The sequence below is a fragment of the Hyperolius riggenbachi genome, chromosome 6 (assembly GCF_040937935.1).
Source record: "Hyperolius riggenbachi isolate aHypRig1 chromosome 6, aHypRig1.pri, whole genome shotgun sequence".
Lineage (NCBI taxonomy): Eukaryota > Metazoa > Chordata > Amphibia > Anura > Hyperoliidae > Hyperolius > Hyperolius riggenbachi.
The window spans coordinates 22,704,920-22,727,059 of NC_090651.1; the positions used below are offsets into that span (position 1 = coordinate 22,704,920).

Below are 22,140 nucleotides of genomic sequence, written 5' to 3' on the forward strand. Positions count from 1 at the left end.
TATTCGGATTATAAAAAAGACCCAAATCGCTATTCAAGGTTCAGATAGCAGAAAAAGTTCGGATTATCTGGGTAGTTTGGATACCTGAATATTGGATGAGCACCACTGGTTGCAAAGAAAAGCAATCTAAACTTACAGGAAATCCTTAGGCAGCTGTAGATTGAAATGGAAAGATAATTTTTTAATAAGAAACTGCAAAAAGACTTGTGCTGTACCCGATTCCGATGGAATTCCTCTCCCTGGCGTTTTGATTATTTCCAGATTTAGGGTCTAAAAGTCATGCAATTTTTTTTCACAAGCTTTTAGACCCTAAAAACAAATTGCAGAGAGATCTGCAGCAGCTGCTGAATATAACTCACTAAGGCACGGGATTACCACTCTGAGCTGCGGATTTCCAACCCGAGCCTGACTCATGATTACCGCTAAGGAGGTTAAAGAGACACTCAAGCGGAAAAAAAAATGATGATATGATTTGTATGTGTAGTACAGCTAAGAAATAAAACATTAGGAGCAGAGACATTAATCTAATATAGTTTGCAGTACAGGAAGAGTTAAGAAACTCCATCTATGCAAAAAAGCCACTGAGCGCCACAAAGTCGTAGAGAGCTCTGTTTTCTGATGCATGTTATCTCAAGTGTCTGGCACTGTATTGTTTATTTTCCTGCAGAGGACAGTTCACTAGCCTGCTCTGTAAAATCATTTAGAATGCTGAGTAGTGTGTAAACTGCAAATATTAGAGAATGATGCAATGTTATTATAAAAAAAAAACCTATAACTGAAAATAAAAATGAGTGTATTGTCTTTGCTACTAATATTCTAGTAATTATCCGTACTACACAACAAATTCATTATATCATTTTTTTCTCCAGTTTCTCTTTAAAGTTTGATACTCTGATTTCCAAATTCAGCGCAATCCTGTATATATTTCGGATATATGCTATAATACGCAAATTTTGAATTCTCTGATTGGCCTAATAATTTTGAGTCTTGGGATTGGCCTAAAAAAAAAATTTAATTATTAGAACTCAGAATACCGCTCTCGAAAATGCAGTATTCCGCGGAATTCCAATTTTCGAATACCGCTTTGGAAACCGAATTTCAGAATTCCACTGAATTCAGACGCTCATCCCTATTTTTTAACAAAAGTAGATTTTCGATTAACTACTGAAATAATGTGTAGAAATGACAAGCATATTTACTATAAGATAAAGCACAGACAGACAGACCTGAGCTGCTGGAGGACTTCTTTGTCTCTGCTGAGGATGATGGGAGCCGGACACGCCCATTACTGGCAGCAGCTTCCTGGTGGGCGACCAATCGGGAGGTGAGATTGCTTAGGACACTCAGACATTCCCTGCAGATTGCTGACCAGTTGTGAGGGTGACCTCCTGTCACAGAACAAGAACCACACGCTTTTCAGAAGAACTTCTAAATTAAACCCAACATAATCCACAACTAAACCAAGCAAACTAATAGCAATCAAACGGATAAACGAATATAAAAAAAGCATATAAAAATAAGGGGGTGGACAAAACACCCATTGGTGAACCAAATATGCTTTCTACTACCATAGAGCATTCTTCCTTTTCACTTGTGATTTGGCTGCTCAGTACATCAATTAAAGGGAACCTGAAGCGAGAGGGATACGGAGCCTGCCATATTCATTTCCTTTTAAACAATACCAGTTGCCTGCCTATTTTGCTGATCCCCTGCCTCTGATGCTTTTAGCTATACAGTAAAACTTTGAATTAAGAGCAACTTGGTTTAAGAGCACTTTGATAAACAAGCAAAACTTTGTGAAATTTTGACTTGATATACAAGCAAAAAAAAAAAAACAACAACTATACTATACTATACTATACTGTATATACTCGAGTATAAGTATAGAAATGTAGGTCTGATTCACTCTATAAAAGTATAGGGGTCGGCTTATACACGAGTCACGGACAACACTGAGCACACTGATAGTGACATTCCTATTTGCAGCAATGTACCCAGTGGTAAGTGACACTTTGAGGAAAGGAAATGCAGAGAAAACACAGGTCTGACACTCCTGGCCACAACAATTAACAAGGAAAGGGGCGGTGGGGGAAATACTGGGCTGCAAGAAGGGGAGTGAATAATTGCTGCACTTGGGACCTGGAGGAGGTATTGGCTGCACTTAAGGGACAGGAGGGGTTAATGGCTGCAATACTGTATGCAGGGAAGTCATTAACCCCTCCAGAGCCCCAAGTGCAGCCATTAACTTTTCTGGATAGACATACTTGAGTCAATAAAAAAAAATTCCATCTTAAGAGGGTTGAATATTGGAGTAGACTTATATACGGGGTCGAATTGTATTCGAGTATATACGGTACTTCTCCCTTTGGAGCTGCAGAATTGTACTTAAAGTGGATCTGAGATGAAAAACCAACTATAACAAGTAACTTGTCTATACATCTCCTCTAAAGTTTAGATAGTTTACACAGCATATCTAGCTGCAAACAGCTTCAACAGTTTATGATTATTTATTCCTGTGATACAATGAGGGCAGCCATGTTCTGTTGGTCACATTCTCACAGGCTGAGGGCTGGAGATGCTATCAGCTTGCCTGTGTGTAAATTCACTCCCCTCTCCTCCTCCCCTCTGCCTCTGAAATCAATGGCTAGTAACCTCCTCCTCCTGCCCAGACTGAGTTCCCATAAGCCCTTGCTACAGTGCCAAGGTACAAAAGGAGCTGTGGGCAAGGCTTGTTTAGTTTATAGGGAATTAGAGTATTAAAACAAAAAAAAGTATTTGGCTTGAGGAATGCCCTATAAACAATAGGAAAGGGACACAATTATGCAATGAGTAAAAGTGTATCTTGGATCCACTTTAATTGAACTTAAAGAGGAACTCCAGTGAAAATAATATAATAAAAAAACTGCTTAATTTTTTACAATAATTATGTATAAATGATTTTGTCATTGTTTGCCCATTGCAAAAATCTTTCCTCTCCCTGATTTACATTCTGACAATTATCATATGGTGACATTTTTACTGCTGGCAGGTGATGTCAGTGGAAAGAGATGCTGCTTGCTTTTTTGGCAGTTGGAAACAGCTGTTATTTCCCACAATGCAACAAGGCTCCCACAGTGTGATGTCAGAACCTTGGTGCTGTGAGGCGCAGACATCACACTGTGGAAGGGGTTTCCCCACTATATCAGTCATACAGCGCCACCTGATGATCCGTTTGTGAAAAGGAATAGATTTCTCATGTAAAAGGGGGTATCAGCTACTGATTGGGATAAGGTTCAATTCTTGGTTACGGTTTCTCTTTAATCTGTGTATAGAGACTGCGGAATGTCACATTTCCATGCAATCTTCAAAAGTAACGGTCATTGAATACGTTGCTGGTTAAAGCCACACAGCCACACACAAAAACAGGTTGGGGGCGAGCCACCAGATGGCAATGATTCTGTTAAAGTGAAAGACTTGTTTACATCTTTATTTTATACTATTTTACTATAACTGTTTTTGGATTGTGGAACGAATCACCTGAGTTTCCATTAAATTCTTATGGGGAAATGCGCTTTGATATAAGAGAGCTTTGGATTACAAGCATGTGTTCGGAATGAATTATGCTCGTAAACCAAGGTTCCACTGTAGACCCTAATCAAGAATGCAAATGAGATGTCTCTGGCAACAATTTGACAAGACTAAACGCATGCTTATTTCAGGTGAGTGATTCAGACACTACTGCAGCCAAAATCATCAGGACTGCCAGGCAACTGGTATGGTTTAAAAGGAAATAAGGAAATCTCGCTTCAGGTGCCGTGTGACCTCCATATACCTCTCACAGATCCAGTGTGACCATGTGACACCCCAAGTAGACAATAGATGCCAGATTACATTCCCCGGCATCTCAAACATTACAGCAGACACCATGGGCCCGATCCAATTCACTATTTCTTCTTATTTTTCTTATCTTCTTTATCTTATCAATAAAATGCCTTTCACAGCACCAGCAAGCAAGAAAATACTCAGAATAATTTTGACAGTACTTTTTCAACTACTTGTTGGTATTTTTTCCAATTGCAAAGTGCTGAAAATTAATTTTAAAAATATGAAGAATGACCTCCTAGGAGCCAGCTCAGGAGAAAAAGTGAATTGCATATGGGTCATGGTGTGCAAAAATAGAACATTCTAAGAGGAAACTAGCCAGGTATAGAATTAAAGTGTAAAAACTGTCGGGCATCAAAATCAATTATTTTTATCTGGTAAACAAGTGATAAGGATGTTAATCAGGCAATCCAAAAGTTAAAATCACTGTTACTTTTCTTGTTGATAAATGATCATTCCCCAGTTTACCTGACTATTATTTGGTACACACAAAATGTGGTACACAAAAAAGGAAGTTGCAGGGCATGCTGGGTTGTCCTTTTTTGCTTCTCTACTTCCCCTCATGCAGCCTGATTGGCTAAAGCCTCTTTCCCTCCTGTTTTCCCCTCCCACACCTCTGTTACTCTCCGATTGGCCAATATTTCTCATGCTGAGACAATACACTTTCTATAGTGGAGGGAGGGCAAATCAGGCAGAGGAGAGTAAGGGAGGAAATGACATCAGAATTGGCTTCAAAAGAGCCACACTTAAAATGGGAAATGCTAAGAAGGATTTTCTTTCTTTTTTTACTGTAGAAAAATCACTAAAATCAAAAAGTGGACAGTGCAATACATACAGTATGTTATGTAAGTAGAGCTTATCTACTTATATATTGCGCAAAAAAAGTGGGATCAGCGCATCACCAGGCCGCCTCTGAATGGCCTCAGCTCAGAGATGCGCTGAGCCCCCCCAGAAACCACAAACGCACCTTGAACCCAAACAGAGGCTCTGCATATACACCAAAGAAACACTATTAAGTGGGAGCAGCTGACCAGAAATAAATCAATCAAACATAGCAAAGAAATGAACAGCGCTACTTAAAAACAGATGAGTGCTTACCTGCAAAAAAGTGCACACCCCACTCATGGGATTCAAATACACAATGAGCATACACATGACCTGTCTACCACTTGGAGGATGTTAGTTTCCACTAACAGCTTGCATGCAATTTGTTAGGTACTTGTACTGGTAGCGCGCCCAGGCTATGCATAGGTAGAATTTAGTTAGTGTTAGGTCCCCTCCCATGGAGGAAAGACTTCTTCGACAGTGGGAGGGACGAGTACCTAACAAATTGCAAATTGTTAGTGGAAACTAACATCCTCCAAGTGGTAGACAGGTCATGTGTGTGCTCATTGTGTATTTGAATCCCATGAGTGGGGTGTGCACTTTTTTGCAGGTAAGCACTCATCTGTTTTTAAGTAGCGCTGTTCATTCCTTTGCTATATCTACTTATATATGTGGGTTTTTTTCTGACATTGTATGGCTAACAGCTCCTCTTTAAAGTCTGTATGAATGGGGGACATCTGCAGGCAGTGGGTTTTTCAAGTCCTATAATTACTAACATGATAACTATGAGAAGTTGCCTTGCCCAGATTTGTCTTTTACTAAATAAATAGTTGGGCTTAGATCAGCTATACTTACCTGGCTGGCTGAGGCTGAAGACTTCCTGCCTCCGGATCGGGGAGTACTGAGCGAGGAGCACCAGGTCCTGGAAGGCCAAATACTGCAAGAGGTAAGCAGGACACAGACAATGCATATACCACCAGTCTGCAGATTAGCAAAAGGCACACAAACACTAAACATAAGGCGGTATTCCTCTTACACTGTGAGAGAGAGTGACACCTTCTGATAGGGACAAATCCTGGGTGTGCAATACAAATTAAAGAGGCACTGTAGTGACATCTAGTGGAAGGCAGATTATTTAGGATAACCACTTTTAAAGCAGAAGAGGACCTTGTTTTCAGTAGTCTTTGGACAACACACGCAGGATTTACTTAAAGTGGACCTGAACTCTTGCACAGGACAGAAGAAAAAACCTAGAGAAAGCACGCTATGTGTATTTAGAATTTAGTTTAGCCCTAATTGCCCCTCATCTGTGAGTAATCACAGGTTGTAATTTGATCTCTCTCCTGTGTTACCTGACTGCCACGGCAGATAAGCTCATTTGAAGGCACAGGAAGTCTGCTTCTATTAAAGCAGGAAGTAGATATACTGCAGATTTATTGCAGGATTTGTATCAGCTGTAACAAGGAAATGTTTTTCTTTAAGGAGGTTATGTTGTTGCTCATCTTTTAGAGCAGAGAGGACGTTCTGAGTTCAGGTCCGCTTTAAAGAACACCTGAAGTGAGAGGGATATGGAGGCTGACATTTCTTTTTAAACAATGCATATTGCCTGGCTGTCCTACAGATCCTCTATCGCTAATACTTTTAGCCATAGACCCTGAACAAGCCGGTGAGTGATTCAGATGCTACTGCAGCCAAAGAGATCAGTAGCGCTGCCAGGCAACTGGTATTGTTTAAAAAGAAAAAAAATATGGCAGCCACCATATCCTCAGTTCAGGTGTCCTTTAACCTCCCTAGCATTATGGACATATATATCCGTCCATACAAAACATGCTGTGAACAGTATAAACGTGCATACACATCAATACTCTCCTGCACTGTATACTAGACCCTCGCAGTACTGACATACATACACATCAATACTCTCCTGCACTGTATACTAGACCCTCGCAGTACTGACATACATACACATCAATACTCTCCTGCACTGTATACTAGACCCTCGCAGTACTGACATACATACACATCAATACTCTCCTGCACTGTATACTAGACCCTCGCAGTACTGACATACATACACATCAATACTCTCCTGCACTGTATACTAGACCCTCGCAGTACTGACATACATACACATCAATACTCTCCTGCACTGTATACTAGACCCTCGCAGTACTGACATACATACACATCAATACTCTCCTGCACTGTATACTAGACCCTCGCAGTACTGACATACATACACATCACTACTCTCCTGCACTGTATACTAGACCCTCGCAGTACTGACATACATACACATCACTACTCTCCTGCACTGTATACTAGACCCTCGCAGTACCGAAATACATACACATCAATACTCTCCTGCACTGTATACTAGACCCTCGCAGTACTGACATACATACACATCAATACTCTCCTGCACTGTATACTAGACCCTCGCAGTACTGACATACATACACATCAATACTCTCCTGCACTGTATACTAGACCCTCGCAGTACTGACATACATACACATCAATACTCTCCTGCACTGTATACTAGACCCTCGCAGTACTGACATACATACACATCAATACTCTCCTGCACTGTATACTAGACCCTCGCAGTACTGACATACATACACATCAATACTCTCCTGCACTGTATACTAGACCCTCGCAGTACTGACATACATACACATCAATACTCTCCTGCACTGTATACTAGACCCTCGCAGTACCGAAATACATACACATCAATACTCTCCTGCACTGTATACTAGACCCTCGCAGTACTGACATACATACACATCAATACTCTCCTGCACTGTATACTAGACCCTTGCTTGACACATTTTGGCAAGTTACAGGAAAAAAAAAAAGTGATAAAAATTAATTTTATCACTTTTTGCACAGAAATCCTGGGGAAATTGAACACCAACATTTACATGTAATAACTAACTCAAACTTCAGCCTGGCCATGTGCTCCTGGCCCTTTCCTGAAGCTGCACCTTAACCTCCTGAGCGTTACGCCACTCAGGAGGTTTTGCCAGTTTTTGCCGGCCAGTCCCGGCAGAGATCTCATGCCCGGTAACCCTCTACCTGTTTCGTTCCTGTTTCCACTCACAGTCCCCAAGTGCCAGCGCTGTGTCCCCCGCCGCAGGAGGCTTCAGAATTCTTCAGGAACCCGAGTGCTCCCAAAGACTGGTGGCATTGTAATGCGCATGCGTGAGCGCGGTCTCTCGCACCCACCCGTCTTCAAGCTCCCGAGGCAAGAGATCTGAACGGGGGACACAGGGCTGGGACGACGGGACCAGGAAAGGAACAGGAAGGATCTATAGGAGCCAGAGACTTCCCTCTCCTTAAGTATCTGTGTTTTTATTTTAACCACTCTCCGACCTCCTAATGCAGGCTGGCGGCCGCAGAGTGGCTTCCTCGTTCCTCCAGGACGCACTGCTGTGTCATCTCGCGATGCGCGAGATTAGCAGGGAGATTCGCTCGCACAGGGAAGACAGACGCAATCAGCCTGCTAGTACGCGATCGGAGCTGGCAGGCTGTAAACAATTAAAACAAACGCCCAAATCAGTTGTCTACTACCAATTTATATTTGTGGGACTGGTGTGGCTGTTTCTATGGCCGCTAATATGGCCTTGGAAGAGCAGCTAAAATACCATTTTTACAAGCTTTTGAGGCCAGATGCCTACAGAACAAAAGGAAATTAGCCAGACTTGCCCACAATATCCAGTGCCAATGGAGAGAAAGAACAACAAAGTGGGCACAGACCTGGGACCAGCAGTACCTGCACTCAATGTGAACACAGGAAGTTAAGGTAGGCAGAACTGCACATCTGGCAGCTATGAGTACTCCAGAGTAGCGGAGTGCTTAGTTTGGAACGGGAGTCACATGATCCGGTGAGATCTCACCTTTAAGAGAGGAGAGCTGCAGCTCAGCGCACTGGGGAGGCTCAATTCTGCATCTTCAATGAAAGACATCTGTACGGGAAACATCCGGGTCTGAGGGACAAGAGACAGCATGAGAATCCCATTTACCAATATAGGAATAAAATTTCCATTCAGCACTGCAGCATGACAATCTGCTAATGTAGAGTACTGAGACTAAACCCAGACACATCACCTCAAGTTAGGACATTTACAGAGAAACTCCGACCAAGAATTTAACTTTATCCCAATCTGTAGCGGATACCCCCTTTTACATGAGAAATCTATTCCTTTTCACAAACAGACCATCAGGGGGCGCTGTATGACTGATATTGTGGTGAAACCCCTCCCATAAGAAACTCTGAGGACCATGGTACTCCTGGCAGTTTCCTGTCTGTGAACCTTGCTGCATTTTGGGAAATAGCTGTTTACAGCTGTTTTTAACTGCTAAAAAAGCCTGCAGCAGCTACATCACCTGCCAACAGTAAAAATGTCACCATGTAATAATCAGGGATTTAAAAGATTTTACAATGGGCAAACTGACTAAATCATTTATACATAATTATTGTAAAAATGAAGCACCTTTTTTATTACATTATTATTTTCACTGGAGTTCCTCTTTATATAAGTTATTAGGGAGGTGCTAAAGGGGGGTGTTGCCAGCAAAATGGCAAAGACAGTTAACCATTTGCACACTAACATGCATATGTTTATTCAAATTCCATTCACAGAAATCAATCATCCAGGAATTTAGCCAAGTTAAAATACATTCTCTTGCGTAGTCCTCTACATCGCGCAGAGGTACCCCTGTGTTTGTAGGTGTCCCAACTCTGACCCTGTAACATGCTTAGTGCAGACATGCAAACATTCATTGCATCTAACCTATCCAAAGATTAGGAACGCATATCCTGACGTCCTCTCCTGGGACAGATAGTGCATCAAACTAATTGCACAATGGAGCTACAAAATACATCTATGTGCACCATGCACATACACCAGCATAAGCTGTGTGCACGCCAACAATAGTCACAGACGGGGAAGGATGGAGTGCACTGGATTAAATCCTGGCCACAGGGGTCAGTAACAAGAAAAGGAAAACATACAGTGGAATACGGAAGTTTGGGCAACCTTGTTAATCATCATGATTTTCCTGTATAAATCGTTGGTTGTTACGATGAAAAAAAATTTCAGTTACCGTAAATATATCATATAGGAGACACACACAGTGATATTTGAGAAGTGAAATGAAGTTTATTGGATTTACAGAAAGTGTGCAATAATAGTTTAAATAAAATTAGGCAGGTGCATAAATTTGGGCACGGTCATCATTTTATTGATTTCAAAACCTTTAGAACTAATTATTGGAACTCAAATTGGCTAGGTAAGCTCAATAACTCCTGACCTACATACACAGGTGAATCCAATCATGAGAAAGAGTATTTAAGGGGGTCATTTGTTTCCTGATTCAGACCCATCAATTAATTTGAGCTGTGTGAGGACCTCGGCCCTCAAAGGACCAGTTTGACATCCCTGGTTTAGGGGAAGGATACAGAAAGCTGTCTCAGAGATTTCAGCTGTCCGTTTAGACAGTTAGGAACACATTGAGGAAATGGAAGACCACAGGCTCAGTTCAAGTTAAGGTTTGAAGTGGCAGACCAAGAAAATTCTCGGATAGACAGAAGCGACGAATGGTGAGAACAAAGTCAACTCACAGACCAGCACCAAAGACCTACAACATCATCTTGCTGCAGATGGAGTCACTGTGCATCGTTTAACCATTCAGCGCACTTTACACAAGGAGATGCTGTATGCGAGAGTGATGCAGATGAAGCCTTTTCTCCACCCACGGCACAAACAGAGCCGCTTGAGGTATGCTAAAGAACATTTGGACAAGCCAGCTTCATTTTGGAATAAGGTGCTGTGGACTGATGAAACTAAAATGGAGTTGTTTGGGCATAACAAAGGGGCGTTATGCATGGAGGAAAAAGAACACAGCATTCCAAGAGAAACACCTGCTACCTACAGGAAAATATGGTGGTGGTTCCATCATGCTGTGGGGCTGTGTGGCCAGTGCAGGGACTGGGAATCTTGTCAAATTTGAGGGATGCATGAATTCCACTCAGTATCAGCAGATTCTGGAGACCAATGTCCAGAAATCAGTGACAAAGCTGAAGCTGCGCCGGGGCTGGATCTTTCAACAAGACAACAACCCTAAACACTGCTCAAAATCCACTAAGGCATTCATGCAGAGGAACAAGTACAACGTTCTGGAATGGCCATCTCAGTCCCCAGACCTGAATATAATTGAAAATCTGCGGTGTGAGTTAAAGAGAGCTGTCCATGCTCGGAAGCCATCAAACCTGAATGAACTAGAGATGTTTTGTAAAGAGGAATGGTCCAAGATACCTTCAACCAGAATCCAGACTCTAATTGGAACCTACAGGAAGCGTATAGAGGCTGTAATTTCATCAAAAGGAGGATCTACTAAATATTGATTTCATTTCTTTTTTGTGGTGCCCAAATTTATGCACCTGCCTAATTTTGTTTAAACAATTAGTGTGCACTTTCTGTAAATCCAATAAACTTCATTTCCCTTCTCAAATACCACTGTGTGTGTCTCCTATATGATATATTTAACTTACATTTTTTATGTTAACAACCAACGATTTATACAGGAAAATCCATGACGATGTTGCCCACCCCAAGTTAGGACATTTATATAAGTTAGTAGGGTGGTACTAAAGAGGGTGTGGCCAGTAAAATGGCAAAGTCAGTAAACCTTTCGGACACTCACATGCTGAGCACCGAGTTGTGTCAGCTTCAGGACTTGCATCTTTCAGCAAGCTGCAACATTCTGATCAATTTTTGCTACTGCTGATAAAACAACGATCAGTAGAGACAGGTCTTCATTACAGCTTCACAGGCATCAGTAGAGATTTAAAGTGAATGCGAAGCAAACCTCAGGTCGAAAGTCAAGTTCTTTAAGAAGAGAGAAGCCTCTGGATCCTGAGAGGCATCCCATGTCCTCCTCAAGCCCACTGCTGCTGCCCGAGACCCTTTTATAGTTTGCAACCAAGCTCCCCCTTTGCGCACGGGCGCAGCCATACTGTCACTAGTGGACAAAGGGTTTCGGCTTACTGCGCAGACGCAAGCTTTTTAACACTTGATGTAGCACAAAACTACGAAGCCATGCCCTTGTACTGCCCCTGCACACCCTCTCTGTATCCCACAGAATGCCCTTCCCTCACACTACTACTGCCCACCCCTCTTCGTATCCCATAGAATGCCCCTCCCTCGTATTACCCCTGCCCACCCCTCTCTATCTCCTACAGATCGTCCCGCCCCTGAACCACCCCGCCCCACCCCTCTATCCCATAGAATGCCCTTTAGAAATAGAAAAAAACAAAACAAACTATACAGGGTGCGTAGCCTAAAGCTAGCCATACACTGATGTGGCACAACAGATAAAGGGATCTGATCAAATAGATTTCAGCATGAGCCCTATAAAAAGTCTGTGCATACTGGCTCCGCCCCCCAGGCCATGCACAGTAGTCAGCTCTCGCCTGTCTGCCACGTATCGTCTGTTCACCACCAGGCTCTCCCTGCTGTCTTCTCTCCCGGGAGCCTGTGTCACGTGATAAATACTAGGAGGCCAAACACTAGGGGCACTGTGGCGCACACCTTACATGACCTGTAGCGGCCCCTACTGGTTTACTTCTACTGTTTATCACATGACACAAGGAGAGGACATATAGGAAGCCAAACCCTGAGGTGGAGACACACAGTGGACAGGTGAGCGTAAGCTCTGCTGGTGCGTCGGGTGTCCCAAAATCAAACCCCGCGAGCGATGCATTTGCGACCCATTGCCTATCGAGCAAAATCTTCCATCCAGCGCAATCAACCGAATCGATGTGTATATGGTCGGTCCCCTCCCTGCATGGATAACATACAGCATTATGGAGCTCTGGTACACAATGCAGTATCAGTTCCTCGCCTGCACTGACCTCTGTTGTGTGGATCTGGAAGAGTAACCAGACTATGTGCCACGTGGTGAAGAGGAAAGTGCCGGACAACCATATCTGGTAAAACAGCCCGAGATCCAGGAGTCCTCTAAGAGAATCCAGCGCCGGTAACTGCCTGCAAAGGACACACAGATATATAGGACACCGGGGCTCATAAATGTACACAATCTGAATCAGCGATTTATCAGACGCTTACCGATCAATATGAAGGTTCATGGTGACTTGGATCCAGATGCGAGGTATATAACCTAACAATAAAGACCAGAGACATTTTAGGCAAGACTTAAAGCGGAATATAACCCTGCATTTCATCTTTGCTCTAAAACATTATTTACAGCATATTATATGCAACCAGCATTTTTTTATTTTACTAGACCAGCATTCGAAGGGTTACACACAAAGCTTGATTGTTCGGTGCAGAGAAATCTGGACACATCCAAAGTTGTAGATAATGTTATCTTGTGTTTACTTATATGTATCAAGTGAGGAATGTGACATTCTCTGACTGTGGAAAAGCAGCTCAACAAAGAGAGTCAAAGCATGTCTGCCTTCAATACATAATGAATAAAACCAGTTATTAATAAAATGTAGTCAGCTCACAAAGCAAAAAACTGTACTTTGGGAACCTATAACTTCTAAATGAATAATAATACTTATGCACATATGCAAATAGGATAACCGTATGGCATATAAAAAGTAGGAAAACATGTTTTTATTGAATATTATGTCAGGGTTTTAAATCACTTTAATAATACAGGTTATCCCCGGTAACTCCATGATTTAAAGTGTAAAGGAAGGAGGCACAGTGGGGGAACAGGTGGCACAGAGGGAGACAGTGGAGGCATGGGGGACAGAGGTGGGCACAGAGGGACACAGTGGAGACATGTAGGGCATGGGTGGGGTGCAGAGGTGGCACAGAGGGACACAGTGTAGGCATGGGAGGGACAGAGTTGGCACAATGGAGGCATGGGGGACAGAAGTGGCACAGAGGGACACAGTGGAGGCATGGGGGACAGAGGTGGCACAGAGGGACACAGTGAAGGCATGGGGGACAGAGGTGGCACAGAGGGACACAGTGTAGGCATGGGAGGGACAGAGTTGGCACAATGGAGGCATGGGGGACAGAAGTGGCACAGAGGGACACAGTGGAGGCATGGGGGACAGAGGTGGCACAGAGGGACACAGTGGAGGCATGGGGGACAGAGGTGGCACAGAGGGACACAGTGGAGGCATGGGGGACAGAGGTGGCACAGAGTCAAACAGCAAAGGCACGGGGAGGCGGAGGGGGGGGGCAGCAGTGCCACAGAGGGACACATTAAAGGCACCAAGAGGGGGGGGGGGGTGGCGGTGGCACAGAACCGGACACTAAAAGGCACAAGGGACACAGTGGAGCCACAGAGGGGCAAACAGATTTGAGAAGAGAATATGTTAATATCGACTATGAAGACTTTACATTCTAATTAACAGACACGGCACATGTGACCTCAAACTAAAGAAGGTTGCACCGCGAGGTTTACCGACATACCCAGGAAAAAGTAGATGGCAGCAGAATTGCGCAGCAGGTACAGGGACTGGACACAGCTGTGGTGCAGAAGTAACGGCAGGAATCTCCGGAAACGTACGTACTTAAACTGCTGCAAAGAGAGAGAGGAAAAATAATGGTTACTAGAACACACCCACTGAAACATTCCCTAGCGCTACAAAGGAAGTTCCAATCAAACTAGCAATGCAGATTGGCCATAGATGGAATCTGAGCTGTCATTCCTCTACGGTCAGCCAAGAATGCTCTTCGGAGCTACTCATGTCCCCGAGAAGTTCCAAGGACGAGTGCATCACTGCTAGAAGTCCTGAGGAGCTGTTCGGCCGAGCATATCAAACATCTTTCTAGGGAAACACCTGTGGAGCTAAGGGAATAGCGGAGGAACAAGAAGGTTCTATACTATCCAGAGCTTTGCCTATAATCTCATGCAAGTATCAAACCTGAAGTGAGTTTTCTCACTTTAAAGTGTACCGTATTTTTTGGACCATAAGACGTACTTTTTCTCCCCCAAAAGTGGGGGGAAAAAGTCGGTGCGTCTTATAGTCTGAAGGTGTGCAGATGCCCCCCTACAAAAGCTCTAACCTGTCTAGCGGCGAGTCCTCCACTTCTGGCCGGCGACCCACATTCCTACTATATTGCTGACACTTTCTCCTGCTGCATCGCTGCAAGATCACTGCTCAGTTTCCGCCGCATTTCAGTGTAAATCTGCTACTGGTAGCCCTGATGCTGTCTGCCCAGCCCAATCGCAAACCAGCATGGAGCCAGCAGCCAATCTGATGCGTAACTCCGCTCACCGCAGTCATGCCGCTCTATTAGCATCGGTACCAAAGGCTCTTAAGGCATCTCGCATCAGCGGCCGGACTCAGCTTCCGCCGCATTTCAGTGCCGATGTGTAACTTCAGCTACTCCAGTCATGCCACTCAACCAGCATTGATACGGAAGGCTCCTCAGGCAGGATTATCCAGGCTTCAATTCAGCCAATCAGCTTCCTCCAAATACGGGTGCAGCCTATCACAGATCCCGGGGTCACACATGGTTGTGCGTGAACCCGGCATCTATGATAGGCTGCACCCGTATTTGGAGGAAGCAGAGTGGCTGAATGGAAGCCTGGATAATCCAGCCTTAGGAGCCTTCCGTATCAACGCTGGTTGGGTGCCATGAATGGAGTAGCTGAAGTTACACATCGATCGGCAGATTTACACTGAAATGCCGTGGAAGCCGAGTCCGGCTGCTGATGGGGGAGCGACAGGCAGCACAGAACAGCGGAAGGTAAGCCCTGAGGCTGATGTGGAAGTGACTACACAGAAGGGCGCTGATGGAGTGACAGCAGAGAATGGCGGCAGCTGAGCCCGGAGATGGTGGCGCTGATGGAGGAGTGACGGAGTAACAGTGCCCGGACAGGTGAGGAGGGACAAAGTGGGTGAGCGCTGAGTGCCGGTGAGGAATGCCTCCTCCAATTGCAGGGAGATGGAGCGCCCATTAATGCCTGTGCACTGTGCGAGCCGGGCCGTCAGTGAGCCACTCTGCTGGCTGTGCATCAATGTATGTCAATGGAGAGGGGAGCGTGCAGTTAGTGTGTCTCTGATTACTGTAAATGGGGTGGTTCCTTAGTGGGGGGAGGACCTGGCATGCTGTTATTACATTAGATGGCACTCTATGATGGGGCCCCAGGGAATAGTGGCTAAGGAGGGGGGAGACTACTTTGGACAGAAGCTCCACAAGATACCCCTGCACCATAGACGCACCAGGTTTAGTATATTATATATAAAAATTGATTATTTTTATCTGGTAAACAAGTAATAAGGATGCTAACCAAGCAATCCAATAGTTAAAATCACATATTTGGTACACTCAAAATTTGGTACACAAAAAGGAAGTTGCAGGGCATGCTGGGTTGTCCTTTTTTGCTTCTCTATTTCCCCTCAGACTTAACTAATGCAGCCTGATTGGCTGAAGCCTCTTTCCCTCCTGTTTTCCCCTCCCACTCCTCTGTTACTCTCCGATTGGCCAATATTTCTCATGCTGAGACAATGCACTTTCTATATTGGAGGGCAGGCAATGCATACACAATCAGGCAGAGGAGAGTAAGGGAGGAAATGACATCAGGATTGGCTTCAAAATAGCCACAGTTAAAATGGGAGATGCTAAGAAGGATTTTCTCTTTTTTTTACTGTAGAATAATCACTAAAATCAAAACGTGGACAGTGCAATATATGTTATGTAAGTAGAGCAAGTATTTATCTACTTATATATGTGGGTTTTTATTCTAAGATAGTATGGCTGACAGCTCTTTTTTAAACATCCTTTAACTTTTTAAGGAGCACAGGCTTTATCTCTCAAACCCCCCCCCCCCCTCCCCCCGTGACCAGGCTATTTAAAGAGAACCCGAGGTGTGTTTAAAGAATGTTATCTGCATACAGAGGCTGGATCTGCCTGTACAGCCCAGCCTCTGTTGCTATCCCAAACCCCACTAAGGTCCCCCTGCACTCTGCAATCCCTCATAAATCACATCCATGCTGTGAGGCTGTGTTTACATCTGTAGTGTCAGTCTCAGCTGCTCCCCCGCCTCCTGCATAGCTCCGGTCCCTGCCCCCGTCCCTTCCCTCCAATCAGCAGGGAGGGAAGGGATGCAGGCGGGGACTGGAGTTCTGCAGGAGGCAGGGAGAGCAGCAGACTGACACTATAGAGATAAACACAGCCAGCTCTGACAAGCTGTTTGTCAGCAGCGTGGCTGTGATTTATGAGGGATTGCAGAGTGCAGGGGGACCTTAGGGGGGTTTGGGATAGCAACAGAGGCTGGGCTGTATAGGCAGATCCAGCCTCTGTATGCAGATAATATTCTTCAAACCCACCTCGGGTTCTCTTTAAGAAAAAAAAAAAAAAAAAAAAAAAGTAGCGCTCTGCAGCTTTAAATGGCTTGCTGCAGAGCCACATGTCCGTGCACACAAATGAATCCCCATCCTTTTCTGCCCACCAACATAGCTTTCTGTTGGTGGGCTCTGATCACTGCAGCAGGTTAATTTTTTTTCTTTATACATTTATATTCCTTTTTTTTTTTAAAATAAAATGTACTATTTTTGTATTATTTTTTCCCCTCCCCCTGCTCCCTCTGCCAGCTAATCACCGCGATCGGCTATCATAGGCATCAGCCTTTGAGAGCCGCACGGCTGTCCCCAGTACAGCGCTGCCATAGACCACATCGCTGTGCAGTGTAAACAGACGGTGGTTTCGGGGTTCTCCGCTGGGAGTCTGATGAGGGAGCTCCAGCATTCAAGCAGGGATGCGCGCGCATCGGCGAGCGCGATCGCCAGAAAAGCACGAGGTCCTGGGGGAGCCGCCGCATTCACGCAAATTGACGTGACGCGGTTGTAAAGGAGTTAAAGGACAACTGAAGTGAGGGGGATATACAGGCTGCCAGGCAACCGGTATTGTTTAAAAAGTAAGTTCCAACTGCAAACAAGAAGCCTTTATAGCACTCTCACATCGGGTTCACTTTAAAACTTGGCATTAGCAGTTACCTGCACAAAGGGGAAAGCCAAGTAGCTCATGTTGTGTGTGAAGTACAGCAGGCTGTAGCTGTACCCCGCCAGAGCTCCGGTCAGCAGGAGGAAGAGGTAGCGCTCATTCAGGCATGCTCTAGTTATGTCAGGTTCACCGGCGCTGCAAAGAAAACACAGAGATACACACAATCAATATAAGAGGGAAGTGTCTATCTTGCTATGGTGCTGAATAAAGTCATGCTAGTCTAATTCACTTAAATTCCCAAATAAGGAGGTTATGTTGTCTGAAAGATTCACCAAAAAAGCCACAAAACTGGCCTTAAAGAACATCAATTCCCTATGAAGGGTTAATACAGAAACTTAATTGATAAGTTTACTGTTCTAAAAGAATCAGATTGTGCTGAAGTTTGATGATCTGTGTAAACAATGCAAGAAAAAAATCTGCTGTATCCAGAAGAGAAGCAGAGAACATTCTCTCTTTTATTTACTCAGTAATTACAAGTCAATCTGATAATTTGTCCTGCTGCCTGCAATGTTATCAATTGGGCTCAGTGAAGTGTAAATATCAATTAATAGGTAATACAGCCCCTGTGCAACTAGGAAAGGCTGCAGTAAAGGGGCCCATACATTTGCTGACCAACCAATCGACCATCCAATTCGATTATTATAATCGAATTGGATGAACATTGGTGCTGCTAAGTGCATGCCCAACCGACAAAGCGACCAATTTCGGGACAGAAATTGGCAGCACGGTCGATCGCGCATGCTGGAAAATTTCAGGCCGAGGTTGGTTGGTCAGGTGCGCAGCAGTACGGCGGCCGAATTGTGAACGAGTGACGAGACGACGAAACCCCCGCCGCAGCCGCAATGTATAAATGTATGCAGTGTGTAGTGCATTTATACATTACCTGTCTGGTGTCGGCCTCCACGCGGTTTCCGTCCATCTCATCAGGTTCCGCATACACACCGGCGGAGCTCTGAGGTCACGAAGGCGCATAGCGGCTGACGTCAGACGCTAGGAGCCGTTGGCATGTATGCGGCTGTTACCCGGCGAGATGGACGGATGGACCCGGCGAGCAGGACAGGTAATGTATAAACGCACTACACTACATACATTTATACATTTTGGGGGCAGCGGCGGCTCAGCCAATTCCCTGATGATTTCATGCTGAAATCGGACAGGAATCAGCCTGTAGTGTATGGGCAGATTCGATTAGATACATTTGTCTCTTGGTCGAATCTGCCCATACTCGTTCTAATGTATGGGCACCTTAAGACAGACCACATTAGAACAGGTATAGGAACTTATAGGATAGAAGAAATAAGGCTGAAAATTGTTACAGAGTCTCCTTAAGACCAAATCTCTGAGGAATGTTTCCAACACCATGCTGAATCTATACGACAAAGAATTAAGGCAGTTTCGAAGGCAAAAGGGGTTCAAACCGGTACCAGCAAGGTGAACCAAATAAAGTGGTGTGCGCGTGGTGTCTGTAAGGTGTGCGCGTGGTGTCTGTAAGGTGTGCGCGTGGTGTCTGTAAGGTGTGCGCGTGGTGTCTGTAAGGTGTGCGCGTGGTGTCTGTAAGGTGTGCGCGTCTGTAAGGTGTGCGCGTCTGTAAGGTGTGCGCGTCTGTAAGGTGTGCGCGTCTGTAAGGTGTGTGCGCGTCTGTAAGGTGTGTGCGCGTCTGTAAGGTGTGCGCGCCTGTAAGGTGTGCGCGTCTGTAAGGTGTGCGCGTCTGTAAGGTGTGCGCGCCTGTAAGGTGTGTGCGCGTCTGTAAGGTGTGCGCGCGTCTGTAAGGTGTGCGCGCGTCTGTAAGGTGTGCGCGCGTCTGTAAGGTGTGCGCGCGTCTGTAAGGTGTGCGCGCGTCTGTAAGGTGTGCGCGCGTCTGTAAGGTGTGCGCGCGTCTGTAAGGTGTGCGCGCGTCTGTAAGGTGTGCGCGCGTCTGTAAGGTGTGCGCGCGTCTGTAAGGTGTGCGCGTGTCTGTAAGGTGTGCGCGTGTCTGTAAGGTGTGCGCGTGTCTGTAAGGTGTGCGCGTGTCTGTAAGGTGTGCGCGTGTCTGTAAGGTGTGCGCGTGTCTGTAAGGTGTGCGCGTGTCTGTAAGGTGTGCGCGTGTCTAAGGTGTGCGCGTGTCTAAGGTGTGCGCGTGTCTGTAAGGTGTGCGCGTGTCTGTAAGGTGTGCGCGTGTCTGTAAGGTGTGCGCGTGTCTGTAAGGTGTGCGCGTGTCTGTAAGGTGTGCGCGTGTCTGTAAGGTGTGCGCGTGTCTGTAAGGTGTGCGCGTGTCTGTAAGGTGTGCGCGTGTCTGTAAGGTGTGCGCGTGTCTGTAAGGTGTGCGCGTGTCTGTAAGGTGTGCGCGTGTCTGTAAGGTGTGCGCGTGTCTGTAAGGTGTGCGCGTGTCTGTAAGGTGTGCGCGTGTCTGTAAGGTGTGCGCGTGTCTGTAAGGTGTGCGCGTGTCTGTAAGGTGTGCGCGTGTCTGTAAGGTGTGCGCGTGTCTGTAAGGTGTGCGCGTGTCTGTAAGGTGTGCGCGTGTCTGTAAGGTGTGCGCGTGTCTGTAAGGTGTGCGCGTGTCTGTAAGGTGTGCGCGTGTCTGTAAGGTGTGCGCGTGTCTGTAAGGTGTGCGCGTGTCTGTAAGGTGTGCGCGTGTTTGTAAGGTGTGCGCGTGTCTGTAAGGTGTGCGCGTGTCTGTAAGGTGTGCGCGTGTCTGTAAGGTGTGCGTGTCTGTAAGGTGTGCGTGTCTGTAAGGTGTGCATGTCTGTCTGTAAATGTTGCATCCGCTGCCATTCATGCTGTACAGTACGCTCCAGGGATATAAGTGAGCTCCAGCTGGGAGAGGTTAGCTGCGGGTGAAGGATCGGCTCACTCACCTGGGCTCAGTTTTGCAGGGAACAGCCAGACTCTGGTATGGACCTTGGCTGAGGATTGTGCAGCACCAGAACACAAGCCATCCCATGAAGGCGTGAACCAATGAGTGGACCACGCGCTGTGGCAGCAGGACTTGGCCAATCAGGGCGAGCCGCGAGCCGGGTATGGAAGGCACCACTGCAGGAAAAAACAAGAGTTTCAGAGCTATAAATTACTGACGGCTGAACTCCATAAGCAAAGGCATGGCTGCTTAGCCCTATCGCAGATTGGCTACTAACGCCTCTCCATATAACTGGAGGGCGTTACATGAATTTCACGAGGTCACATGATCTGTTCTCCTTGTTCATAAGCGTCAGTGTTTGTGGGCAGACCCTCAGTTCCTTGTGACTAAAGACAGCCAATGAGATGCTAATCATCCCAGTTTGCATGTAAATTTAATGCAAATTGTATGCTGCTGGAACTGGGCAAAACACTTCCTCCTGGTGGATCACAGCACCCATTTTCCCCTTCATTCTATAATGTCTCACCAGAGAAGAACTTGACATTGAAGGCACATTGGACCGCCTGCAGCACAGCCAGGAGAAGCAGGCAGAAGAACGTAGAGCTGCTGCTGATATCACCTAGAGAATCTGCAGAGAAAAAGAGAACCTGTAATGCTGTCAATATAAAAACGGTTTCTTGATGAAGGAACAAAATGACTGAAATGCAGTAGCCACTGACATGACCGGCTCTGCCTTTTAGGGCCCTGTTCCACAAGCTATTGAAAGCCACTGACTGTTGAACTGTTTGCTCAGCAAGCAGTTACCAGGCGTACCTATGAAAAAACCGCCAGGAGACTTGGGCACAGGATACAGCCGATATACGGCTCACCCTGCTCCTGCTCTCGGCGGTGTTAATTACTATTCCCCCTCTAGGTCCGCGTGGATATTGGGGAATGATGTAATTCTGCTTCCAGCTATTGCTGGCAGGCGAATTACAGTGTTTTAAAAAGAAACTTCAGCTCCGTCTTCTGACAGCGCAGAAGTTGCTCCCTGTGCGCCGCTATAGCTGTAACTCCTATTACGGCCTATGGTGGCGCCGCCTGCTCCCGAATCTCCTGCGCTGGATTCACTGTGTTCGGTTACCAGGCAGCAATGAGCAGTTTCCAGGCAGCAGTTGTGAGAGTTTGAAAGACATTTCAGTGCCTATCAACTGTCCATGGAAAAGAGGCCTAATTCACACGACTGCTTGCTGCCTGGCAACTGCTTACTGAGCACACAATTTAGCCGCCTGTGGAAAAGGGCCCTCACACTGGAACTAATCTCTCAGTGTTGTACCTTGTTCTCCAGGCATAGTGAACCAATCCCGCTGCAGCTCCCAGTCATTAAAATAAACCCAATGTAAAAGAGAAATGGAGGCTGCCATACTTCTTTCCATCAAAACAATGCAGATTGCCTGGCAGTCCTGCTGATTCTCTGCCTAATGCCTTTAGCCATGGACCCTGAACAAGCATGCATCAGATCAGGTGCTCTGACTCACGTCTGATGGGATTAGCCTTGTTTCAGGGTTGTGACTCCCACTGCTGATGCCAGAAGAACAACAGGACTGCCAGGCAACTGGAATGGTTTAAAAAGTA

The 22,140-nt window shown here is 45.6% G+C and overlaps 1 protein-coding gene across 1 annotated transcript in view; it reads right to left on the bottom strand.

Annotated features, from left to right (window-relative positions):
* NDC1 (NDC1 transmembrane nucleoporin) overlaps positions 1 to 22,140 on the bottom strand; it is a 57,409-nt gene that overhangs the window by 27,957 nt on the left and 7,312 nt on the right. Inside the window, exons 3-11 of the mRNA XM_068238991.1 lie at positions 21,053 to 21,154; positions 20,528 to 20,702; positions 17,687 to 17,828; positions 14,154 to 14,262; positions 12,825 to 12,876; positions 12,611 to 12,743; positions 8,592 to 8,681; positions 5,542 to 5,623; positions 1,227 to 1,388 (exon numbers count right to left, since the gene is read on the bottom strand). Of these exons, the coding sequence (XP_068095092.1) occupies positions 1,227 to 1,388; positions 5,542 to 5,623; positions 8,592 to 8,681; positions 12,611 to 12,743; positions 12,825 to 12,876; positions 14,154 to 14,262; positions 17,687 to 17,828; positions 20,528 to 20,702; positions 21,053 to 21,154 (1,047 nt within the window). The remainder of the gene's footprint in view (positions 1 to 1,226; positions 1,389 to 5,541; positions 5,624 to 8,591; positions 8,682 to 12,610; positions 12,744 to 12,824; positions 12,877 to 14,153; positions 14,263 to 17,686; positions 17,829 to 20,527; positions 20,703 to 21,052; positions 21,155 to 22,140) is intronic.